This window comes from Bubalus bubalis, chromosome X (genome assembly GCF_019923935.1).
Source record: "Bubalus bubalis isolate 160015118507 breed Murrah chromosome X, NDDB_SH_1, whole genome shotgun sequence".
Taxonomy (NCBI): domain Eukaryota; kingdom Metazoa; phylum Chordata; class Mammalia; order Artiodactyla; family Bovidae; genus Bubalus; species Bubalus bubalis.
The window spans coordinates 2,603,873-2,616,232 of NC_059181.1; the positions used below are offsets into that span (position 1 = coordinate 2,603,873).

The 12,360-nt window shown below is 42.9% G+C and overlaps 1 protein-coding gene across 1 annotated transcript; it reads left to right on the forward strand.

The window, feature by feature from the left end:
- Positions 1-1,377: 1,377 nt before the first annotated feature.
- On the forward strand, positions 1,378-12,150 carry LOC112582285 (odorant-binding protein-like). Its single transcript, XM_044937103.2, has 7 exons — positions 1,378-1,600; positions 2,100-2,236; positions 4,849-4,919; positions 8,608-8,718; positions 9,639-9,740; positions 10,172-10,215; positions 11,940-12,150. The coding sequence occupies exons 1-6, from the start codon at positions 1,523-1,525 to the stop codon at positions 10,189-10,191; spliced, it is 519 nt and encodes a 172-aa protein (XP_044793038.2). The 5' UTR covers positions 1,378-1,522; the 3' UTR covers positions 10,192-10,215; positions 11,940-12,150.
- The last annotated feature ends 210 nt before the right edge of the window (positions 12,151-12,360 follow it).

Sequence of the window (12,360 nt, forward strand, 5' to 3'; positions counted from 1 at the left end):
GGGTGATGATGGGCAGATAAGCGGCGATAGCTGGGACCACATCCCTGCTGGAAATGATCTGATTCAGAGACCTTCCTGGTGGTCCAGTGGTTAGGATCCTGCACTTCTGCTTCGCTGGGTACAGGTTCTATTCCTGGTTGGACAACTAAGAACCTGCGTGCTGCTGGGTGCAGCCAAAAGAGACAGACAAAAACCCAAATCATCATCTGGATTGAAGACCAAAGAGAGGGAACCATTTCAGGGTCTTTTGAGACAGGAAAGCCTTCAATCGCCCAGATTTCACAGCCAAAAACTACAACAGGATACGATACAGAGGGATGTGTGAACAAAAGAGAAAAAATGACATGGCAACCAAAGGAAAAGAAGGAAGACAAAACAAAAGATAATACTGTTGTTCCACGGAAAGATGGAAAGGATCAACCGAAGACGTGAGCCGAAGACGTTCTTCAGACAAGGTTCAATCTAAGCATAGGAGTCTCCGCTCTGATTTGTCCCAGGAGCAGCCTGTACTGGGTGAGCCCTCCAGGGATTGCCCTCAGCTGACTTGGGAAACTCACTGTTTCTTCATTTCTACACTCAGAAAAAAATCTCATCTTTTAATGTATTTACTTGATAAATCACTGTCAATGAAGATGAACATAAGTAAAAATTTGATTAAAAATACAAAACAATAGATTCTTTCATATGAAGCTAGGAAAATAACTAGAAATATGGAGTCAGGAAATTTACTTTTCCCATTTAAGTTCTAAAAATTATAAGAACTACTATCCTGCTTTTTCACACACCCAGAGAAACCACAGAGTTACTGAGTAATTACTGCATGACAGATTAGGTGGTTAAAAGGTGTTCGGAAAAGGGGTAATGAAAATGAATTGTTGACATCCCTTCTTCATATAAGGTTAAGGACATTTGAATGGTTCTTCCCTTAGAAATTAGGAAGAAAGAGACCACTGTGGGATGCTTTGTGCTGACATGCTCCTCACTTTTGAGAAACAGGAGACTTTCCAAAGGTCACTCACAAAACAGATTTTCCTTGGCTAATGCACACAGTCAATATTTACTTTTACATAATAAATTTTAAACACTCTCCTCTGTTAAGTGAGCAACATGGGGAGTGGGAGGGCACAGGCAGTATGTACCTTGGACAGCTCATCCCATTTTGGATCTCCCGATATAAAGTAAATATTCCTGACTTTGAAATTTTCACACGTGTTCTGTGATTTCTCACTTATTCATAAGCCTCTCTTGAAACAAATCTCATTATGAAAATGACAGAACACCACATCTACGAAAGATTCTTTTAAGATTAATCTCATTATGAAAATGGCGGAGTGCGAGAAAAGCTTATCTCTACCAACCAGGAAACTGAAGATGACATCTGTGTGACTTTGGTTGTTTGAGGAACAACCATTGGTTCGTGATGCATCACGCCAACAGATGCAGGCTATAAAAGAGGCACCGGTTTCACATCCTCTCCAACCACTGGGACACCCTCAGCTTCCGCAGAAGAAGAGACGGCGAGATGAAGGTTCTGCTGCTCAGTGCTGTCCTTGGTCTGCTTTATGCAGGCCACGGTGAAGCTCAGCTACTTCTCAAACCGGTACCAGGGGTGGTGCAAGCTGGGAGGAGGTCTTGGGGTAGACGTGTGTGCGTGTCCCTTTTGAGGTTTGGGCATGTGGATCCCTAAGTCTGGCCATCTCCCTGCAACTCAAAGCTGCTGCATTCACTGGCTCTATACCTGTTGTGCATGGCCTCCGTATCATCTCTGCCATCCATTCATTGGCTCTCGTGCCTGTTCCCTGCTCGTGTAAAACAGAAGATCTCACGGCTGTTGGACTAGGGCTCTTGCATTTGACAAGACAGCTCAAGCTATCTCAGTAATGCCTCAGCTCCTGCCTTGACACAGCTCAAGCTATCCCAGTAATACCTCAGTCCTTCCTTTATGTGAGTTGAGTTTTCACATGATTTTATACCTAGGGCTGTGTCCATAAAGATAGGTAACTTCTGCCCAAGTGAAAGGACAAGGGAAACTGCTGAGGGATGATGTCGGTAGAATTTCCAGAGATGGCCGAAGCTTCCTCACAGGAATTTGATTTTAGTTTTCAGGGAAATGGAAAACCCATTACATCGCAGCCAGTAACAAAGACAAGATCACTGAGGGTGGGCCATTCCACGTGTACGTACGTCATGTTGAGTTTCATGCAAATAACACAGTTGACATCGACTTTTATGTCAAGTAAGTAAAAGTCACCCTGAAGGAAAAAATAAACCTCTAAGCTCTTGAGTCTAGAGGAGGGTGTGGCTTCTCCATCTGCAGGGAACTGTCTGGACAATGTTGAGAGCGTAATGCCATGAGTTGTGGATGAGCAGGGTCTCCGAGCTGGGGTGGGGGCAGTTCACTTGTGAGCTTCCAGGGGAAGTCCTGGTGTCTTTGCTTGGAAGAGGGTGGGAGTTCCAGAAGCTCCACTGGCATCCACTCATTAAAGGAAAGAGGGACTCGGCAGCGGGAAGAGGCTTGTGTCCTGGAACCAACCAGGGGCTTCAACCCTTCCTGCAGAGTTCGTAAGAGACGGTTCCCACCGAGCCCAGAACCGAGGGTACTGAGAGAGCCCACAGTGAGCTCTGTTCTGTGGGGCGTCCTCACGAGATATTTCATCACCACTGAATTCACTGAAGTCCTCACAGCCGCAAATGAGCGTCCCAGCTGGTAGTAGGGGTAAAGAACATGGATTTCTCCCTGCAAGAATTCTGGAGTGGGTTGCTATTCCCTTCTGCAAGGGGATCTTCCCGACCCCGAGATGGGACCCTGGTCTCCTGCATTGCAGGAAGATTCTTTACCACTGAGCCGAGATAGTATACATACAGTCAAAGTATAACCCCACATACAGATACAGACTCACACAAACACACAGATATATATCCCACACACACATGTATGCACGGGTGTTGTCACTAATATTTTTAGAACACCTATTATCGTCCTCTGCCGTCTTTACAATTTTCGTGCCCTGTGTTTAACTTTTCACGTGGCCACGCTTTCTGAAATCAGCTTTACTGAAGTGTATTTATGTTTAATCTGCCCTTTGTCGAGGTCTTAATTCAATGAGCTTTCACATATCCACAACTGTTCCATGAGCTCCACAGTCGAGATATAGAATTCTGGGCTTTCATGGTGGCTCGCGGTTAAGAATCCCCCTGCCAATGCAGGAGACGCAAGTTGCATCTCTGGAAGATCCCCCGTGCTGCGGAGAGACCAGGCATCTGCGACACAGCTGCTGAGCCTGTGCTCCGGAGCGCGCGTTCCAGAGCCCATGCTCCACAAAAGAGGCTGCAGAGTGAGAAGCCTGAGCGCGGGAACTCCAGAGCAGCCCTCGCTCACCACAACCGGAGAAGAACCTGCATAGCAACGAAGACCCAGCGCAGTCAATACTACACATTAGGATTAAATATATATATCATATATATATAAACGGAGTGATATATATTATATATATATAATAATAAGTGACGAAAAGGAGCTCTCCATCACAGCTCCTTTTCATCACTCATTATTCAACATCTAGTCCTCGGGCAACAGATAAGAAGCGACCAGCTTATCCTCACCTTTTCTGGATCTTCAGACGACAAAGTTATGCACTCTGCATCATTTTCTCTGGTTTCTCTCACTCAGCACAATGGTTTTAAAATTTAACTTTGTGTCCGCATATACAGGGAGCTGTGGTTTTCAACCACATGAAAGGGCTTGGTTTGCATAGATAAAATTTTGTATATTTGCAGCTTTTGGAAAACTGTTTTGTTCCCACCTTATAATTCTTTTCAGTCACTTCAATGTATTTCCCTAAAGACTGAAAACATTAAACTCAATTGACTGTGGATGTTCCTTTACAAGGAGTCTGTTCAAAACTTAACCCAATTCTTGATGAGTTATTTCCATTTTAATATTTATTTCCTGTTCATTCTATGTGCCAAATATACCTTTTTTTAAATCACATACATGTACAGAGGACAATATGAGAAGTCACCCAAACTCTGCTGTTACGTAGCTGACAATATATACTAGGGGCTTCCCTGGTGGCTCAGAGGTTAAAGCATCTGCTTGCAATGCGGGAGACCTGGGTTCGATCCTGGTTTGGGAAGATCCCCTGGAGAAGGAAATGGCAACCCACTCCAGTATTCTTGCCTGGAGAATCCCATGGATGGAGGAGCTTGGTGGACTATAGATAAAACAATATATACTTTACATATATTATATATGTATAATTTCCTTATAGCATATAAGCATATCATGTGTACTTGTGTTTTTGCTTGTGTGTATGTGTCTATGTGTATACATACATAGATGTGTCTTTAAAGTTTAATCCTTGTATGGTGTTGTGATAGATAAAGAGCGTGCCTTTTGAGAAAATTAAAAATGTTCTTCTAACTCTTGGTGATATTAGGTTCTCACATTCTCTAATGAATCACTCCCAGGGTTTTGAGAGAATGCCCGAGGTCTGTCATGATGGCTATTCCTCTCAGTTTCCAGAAACTAAATGAAGGAAAGGCTCATTCTTATTAGGCTTTCCTGAAATTCTAGACGTCTCCATGTGTACTGGCTTTAAACAAGGCCTATATTGTATTTGAAGTTTCTCTTTGCAACTACTAGTCAGATCTAATGTGGAGAGAAACCATCCTAGTCAGCAGATAGTCGCTTGATCTTAGACAACATATTTCTTCTCTTTGTTCACAGTGTTCACAGGTACTAAGGTGGCACAAGCATAATCTGGGGCGTGGAACAAAAAGAAATTCTAATTATATAGTGAATTTTGCCATTTTAATCACACAACTTGAACATATTTTGTCTTTAAGGTCAGACGGAGAATGTGTAAAAAAACAAGTCACAGGAGTAAAGCAAAAATTTTTCGTTTATCAAGTTGAATGTAAGTATTTGATGTTGAATGTAAGAGTGTTTCACTGGGAGGAGTGTGTTTGGGTGGAAATCTTGGTCTTGACTTCCTTCAATTACCCCATACACCTGCATTCTACTCCTACTAACAATTAGAAGTCAAGGACCAGACCGTCTCCACACAACCGAGGTTTACTCAACAAGCCTAGAGCCAGACATCCTAGAGTGTGAAGTCAAGTAGGCCTTAGGAAATACTACTGTGAAAAAAGTTAGTGGAGCTGATGACATTCAACCTGAGCTATCTAAAATCCTAAAAGATATTGCTGTTAAAATGCTGCACATAATATGTCAGTAAATTTGGAAAGCTGAGCATTGGCCACAAGACTGCAAAAGGCAGTTTCTGTTCCCATCCCGGAGAAGGGCAATGCCAAAGAATGTTAACTACCACACAATCACACTAATTTCACATGCTAGTCAGGTTATGCTCCAAATCCTTCAAGCCGGCCTTCAGCAGCACGTGATCTGAGAATTTCCAGATGTGCAAGCTGGGTTTTGCAGAGGTCGAGGAACCAGAGATCAAATTGCCAACATCTGCTGGATCATGCAGAAAGTAAGGGAGTTCCAGAAAAACATTAACTTCTACTTCACTGATTATGCTAAAGCCTTTGACTAAAGGCTTGCCACAAACTGTGGACAATTCTTAAATACATGGGAATACCAGAACACCTTATCTGTTTCTGAAGAAACCTGTATGTGAATCAAGAAGCAGCAGTTGGAACTGCACATGGAAAATGCATTGGTTCCAAACCGGAAAGCAGTACCTCAGGGCTGTATATTGTCACCCTGCTTACATAACTCATATGCAGAGTGCACCATGTGAAATGCCAGGCTAGGTGAATCTCAAGCTAGAATCAAGATTGCCAGGAGAAATATCAAGAGCCTCTGATATGCAGATGATACCACTGTAATGGCAGAAAGTGAAGAGGAACTAAAGAGCCTCTGAATGAGGGTGAGAGAGGAGAATGAAAAAGCAGGCTTGAAACACAGCGTTCAAAAAACTAATACCATGGCATCTGGTTCCATTACTTCATGGCAAATAGAAAGGGGAAAGTGTGGAAGCAGTGACAGATTTTATTTTCATGGGCTCCAAAATCACTGCAGATGGTGATGGCAACCATGAGTTTAAGAGACGCTTACTCCATGGAAGTAAAGGTAAGACAAACTTCAACTCTGCATTTAAAGGCAGAGATGTTGCTTTGCTGACAACAACCCATAGAGTCAAACCTATGGTTTTTCTAGTAGTCATGTATGGATGTGAGGCGAAAAGATCACATGATGAGTGGATCATAAAGAAGGCTGAGCACCGAAGAATTGGTACTTTGGAACTGTGGTGCTCGAGAAGACTCTTGAAGTCCCTTGAACTGCAGGAAGATCAAACCAGTCCATCTTAAAAGAAACCAATCCTGAGTATTCATTGAAAGGACTGATGGTGAACCTGAAGCTCCAATCCCTCGGCCACCTGATAAGAGCCAGCTTGTTGGAAAAGAACTGGATGCCGGGAAAGAATGAAGGCAGAAGGAGAATGGGGTGGCCAGAGGATGGGATGGATAGATGGCATCACCTTCATGATGGGCATGAGTTTGAGCAAACTAAGAGATAGTGGAGAAGAGAAGAGCCTGATTTGGTGCAGTCATCAGATCGCCAAGAGTTGGAAGTGACCTAGCATCTAAACAATGAGAAAAACGAGACTAAGCACGGGTGTCAGATTTGTATTTTGTACGGTTCTCACCGTGAACATCCTGAATGTTCATTGGGAGGACTGATGTTGAAGCTGCAACTCCAATACTTTTACACCTGACGTGAAGAGCTGACTCATTGGAAAAGACCCTGATTCTCAGAAAGATTGAAGGCAGGAGGAGAAGGGGACGACAGAGGATGAGATGGTTGGATCGCAACACCGACTCAATGGAAATGAGTTTGAGTAAACTCCAGGAGTTGGTGATGGACAGGGAGGCCTGGCGTGCTGCAGTCCGTGGGGTCCCAAAGAGTCAGACATGACTGAGTGACTCAACTGAGACTGAGAAGTTTCTCACAGAAAATTTACAAGAGCCTTGTGAACCGACGTCTCAAGGTTCTGTCTTGAGTTTGCACACTGGCTTCAATCACTTTTAAAAAATGGTCTTACAACATCTAAATCTGACAAAACTTTGGTAGAAGTACTTAAATCCAAGGAAACTATCCTGAGTTCAATCTTAAAGGCAGCTCGTGTTCAAAGCAATGGGGGTGCTGGCTAAAATTTATATCCTTAAGTCCTCCATGAGGGCTCTAAGCACCATTCCTAATCTTAAGTGGCTGAAGAGGTACAGGACTGATGAAAATGTGAATATTTCCGTATATGATCACAACCCTTGTCTTAACGAAGTATTGGCACAGTTGCAAATGCAACGTCTGCAAAGAAGCAAACTTTGTGGATAATTTCGAATAGTCGATAATTTTTAAACTGTGCTCTCATATTCTTCAGTTCAGTTCATCTGCTCAGTCGTGCATGACTCTTTGCGACCCCACAGACTGCAGCACACCAGGCTCCCTGTCCACCACTAACTCCCGGAGCTTGCACAAACTCACGTCCATCGAGTCAGTGATGCCATCCAACCATCTCATTCTCTGTCATCCCCTTCTCCTCACCCTTCAATATTTCCCAGCATCATAATTCCCATATTACTTTTTCCTTTGACTGAATCATGAATGCTTCCACTGCTATTGTTTCCTTTGTTTTTCTAATACTTTTTAGCTGGATTTTTACAGAGCGCATAACAAGGGAGAGAAACAGAATAGTTTGCCATCTTCCAAACTGTTGTTGTTCTGAACTGTCTTCAGAACAACAGACAAGGCAGTGGGCTCTGTCATACCCCAGACTGAGGGGGCAGAGGAAACAGAGTAATTAATGTAAAGTCTTCTGGAGGTTGCCGGGCACAAGCTAGGCACTCAGGAACACAAGCGTATGAATGGTAGGCTGATTTTGGTCCAGAGAAAGAAATCAGTGCCATGGCTGGGATAACAGGAATACAAAGGCTTTTAGAACTTCTGCTTGGTAACACCCTCATGCTGTTGAAAACACTGTTGGGGACTTCCCCAGTGGTCTTGTGGATAAGAATCGTCTGGCCAATGTAGGACTCATGGCTTGGATCCCTGGCCCGATCCTGTTCACCCTGGGGCCCAAAGCCCATGTGGCACAGCTACTGAGCAGGTGCTCTACAGCCGGCCAGCAGCAACGACAGAGCCCACGCCTCCTACAGTCTCTAGTCGACAAAAGAGAAACCACTGCAACGAGAAGCCCGTGTTCCACAACTAGAGTGGCCCCCAAGTCAACGCAAGTAGAGAAATCTGTGGACAGTGACGACGATTCAGAGTAGCAAACAATTAATTGAAATGAGATAAGTTAAAAAACACATCTATTGGTTTCACTAGGACACAGGTTCTAGAAAGCATCTCAGTAGGACAGCAGGGAATGGCTGGCTAAGTAGAGGAAAAGGTGAGAATGAGGGAAAGTCTTGCCTGCTTCTCTTGCTGTTGTAACCACGGTAGCATTCAGTGCACCTATGCAGTGAGGCATCCGTCAATGCCGCACGTGCCGTTCATAATGCCCTCAGCCTGTCACAGTACACCCCACTGCCAACAAATGAACGCGGGGTTGTACATATTATCTCTTCTCTCTCTCACAGATGCGGGTCAAAACGAAGGTAGAATTCTTCATCTGTCACGTAACGCTATAATAGTATCTATTCACAATGTGGATGAAGAAGGAAAAGAGACAGTCTTTGTTGCAATAATCGGTATGTATGGCATTCTAAAATTCCCATTGCCATTGTCACGCCACGTGTCCATGCCAGAACTTTCATTCAGAAAATCACGAGGTGTTGACAATATTCACCCTCCAGTGTACAAGGTCTTCGTATTCGTGTTCACTGACTTAAGTATCCTGGAAGGTAATCTACTAAGAAACAGGGGCCAAAAATAATTCTCAAACATTAGAACTTCGTCTCTGCCTGTTGATATTAAAAAAAAATTATTTTTATAGAGTATTTTAAAAAAATATGTCAACTAAGCTCAAGCCATGGCTATGATGAGGATGGCCTGAATTACATCATTTTATATCAGTTTTCTCATGCATTATAACTCCTGGAACAGAAACTTGTAAAATAAATCTTCGTCATGCTAAATTATCACAATACACTCTTCTTATGAACAGTGACATGACCCCAAATGACCACACAGAAACACTGAGGTGAGTGTACCATCGTGACAGTAGATGTCTATTTCAGAAACGGTACTGCGTAGAATGGTTGGCTAAAGAGTAAATTGTCTCCCAAGTGGTGTGTGATGGGGTTAATGTGTCTCCACAATGGGAAAACCCTGCTTCCTAACTGGGGTCCAGAGCAAGACACGAGTACAGGTACAGGTTCTGGGAAGTTTGAAAAAGAAGCAAGTCAGTTGCTACTGTGATGGGTTGAGTCTCAAATTCATGGAGCTCCTGCAAGTCTTTGGGGGTCCTGCTGCTGATGCTGGCAGGGTTCAGTTACAGAGTTAGAGGGAAATTAAATCTGAGGACAGCAGTCATGTGTAACATGGGACGTGGGAACTGTTTGAGGCTCTCTTAAATTATACAAGTGGAGATCAGATTGGCACATTCAATTCCTTGTTCTCTATATTCACAAATTTCTGTGTGTTCTCCTTTTTGCATGGTGACTTTCAGGCAAACGTGACCGGATTTCATACCTAGACAATTGGAAGTTCAAAAAGGAGACAGAGGACAGAGGGATTCCAGAAGAAAATATCGTGAATTTCTCTGATAATGGTAAGGAAATTATACTTTTTTCCTGACTATATCATTCACCTTGTATGTAAATATCAGGAAACAAATCAACTTATTTAAAATTTATTTTTCCATAAGCAATCTCATGTAGAATGGTGGTTGATGGTGGTTTAGTCTCTAAGTCATTACCAACTCTTGTAAGTCCATGGACTATAGCCCAACAGACTCCTGTGTCCATAGGATTTTCCAGGAAAGAATACTGCAGTGGGTTGCCATTTCCTTCTCCAGGCAAACTTTCAGACTCAGGGATGGAACCTGGGTCTCCTGTACTGCAGGCAGATTCTTTATCGACTGAGCTACCAGAGAAGCGCCTCTTAAAAAATACTTTACTTAAAAAAGAAAAGAAATTTTAAAAATATGGGGAATGGTAGTAATCAGAGGCTCTTTTATTTCTCCCATTTTTTTTTCCACAGATGACTGTCCAAAGGAGTGAATAAAATTTACTTCCACACTTTTTGTAAGTAAACATAATTCATTATTAATGCTGCCCCACCAGATTAATCAATAAGGACACATTGACATTTTATGCCTAATGCCCAATAAGTGGCTTCAGTTGTGTCAGACTCTGTACGACCCCCATGGGCTGTAGCCCACCAGGCTCCTCTGTCCATGGGATTCTCCAGGTAAGAATACTAGAGTTGGTTGCCATTTCCTTCCCCAGGGCATCTTCTCAACTGGGGGATTGAACAAACCTTTCTACATTGCCTGTATCAGCCGGCGGGTTCTTTACCACCTGCGCCTATTTCATACACGCCAAACGTTGCACGTAACAATGATTTGTCCCAATAACGTGCATTCTAGCACTAGACAGCTTTGTCTGTTACCTTAGGTAATTTCTCTTGTCTTGAGACAGTTGAAATTACAAACTGTTTGCTTGATTATTGCCGAGCAGCTTTGGTGAGAGAGCCTCATCCTGCAGGAATCTTGCAGACCAGAGTCATCAGAGAGAAGCAGGAATCCCCACAAGTGGGTGCAAACTGCTCAGTGTTCCCGTCAGTCCTGACCTGATAGTTGTCCACACACGCCTGTCCTCCAGGAACACCAGGATTGAACAGTGGCCACAGTTTCTCAAGACCAGTGTTTAATCTCATGTGACTCTGACAGAACCTTTTAAATGCCTTCCAGCCACACTGTCTGAAATATGCATGTGAATCATATTCCCCTTTAGAGGGTAATTTCTGTTACTGGGATCTTTAAGGTTTCAAAAGTAGGACAGCCTCAGAAAACGACACTGATGTCAGCTAAAGTGTGGCTTTAATTTCTTGTTGAGAAAAAAAAATGAAAGAAAAAATGCAAAGAAAAACACCCACTTGCAGATGAATATGATAAAAATAAGTTGCAAATATTCAATGGAATATTACTCAGCCCTAAAAAAGAATGAAGCCACGCCATTTGCAGCAACCTGTATGGCCCTACAGATTTTTGTACTGAGTGAAGTAAGTCAGAAAGAAATAGACAAAGGCAATATGTGTCAGTTATATATGGAATCAAAAATAAGAGATGGAGGAGGTTATTTACAGAACAGAAACAGACTCACAGACATAGAGAACAAATGTTGTTGCAAATGGGAAAGGATTTGGGAAAGATATGGATTGGGAGTTTGGGTCAGCAGAGGCAAAGTATTATCAACAAGATGGATAGAGAACAATGTCCAACTGCATAGCACAGGGGACTAAATCCAATATTCTGTAAAAATCTAAATTGGAAAAGAATCTGAAAAAGAATTGATATTAATACATGTATATATACATTAATCAGGCTCCAGTACCCCTGAAATTAATACATTGTAATCCCCTGTATTCCAAAATGAAATTAAAAAAAAAATTAGTTCTTGAAGACCCAAAAGATAAAATTTGTGGAATTAGGAGTAGAGTGTAACTCAACCACATTGACAGTAAAGCACCTTTAGATGAAGCATCGCCATGAGCATGCATTCTGAAATCATTACTCCTCAAATCAATCCCAAATGGAAAATCTCCCACCTTATGCACATTCTGGGGAAAATTCCATAGGGAACCTGGCATCTCAGAGATGTGGAGTATCGACATCCACCAGGATTCTGTCCACTGCATCCCCTACCGGCTCCTGTACCCTGGACAGCCTGCTGCCTGAGGCTCACCCCTGTCAGCCATCACACAGTCACCTCTACTAAACTTTTGATCCTTTTTTATTCACCTACAGAGTCACTGAGACCAGTCACATCCTCTTCTGCATGGAATCAAGATCAACAACACAAAGATGACTTTCCTGCTTCCTGATTAACAGGATCCTTCTCTCTTCACATACACACTCTCTTTCCCGTCTCATTACTCCTGGTCACTGGTTATGTGCTGTCTGATGGTATTTGATTTCTGAAGGCTTAAATAAATTGATTTAATACCTGCCCTGCAAATGTGTGTCTGTGCAAAAGTCACTTGATTTCAAACACGCAATTTTCCACTTTAAATATCCAGGAAATGTGAAAGTCACTCGGTCATGTCTGACTCTTTGCGACCCCATGGACTATATAGTCCATGGAATTCTCCAGGCCAGAATACTGGAGTTGGTAGGCTTTTCCTTCTCCGGGGAGTCTTCCCAACTCAGGGACTGAACCCAGGTCTTC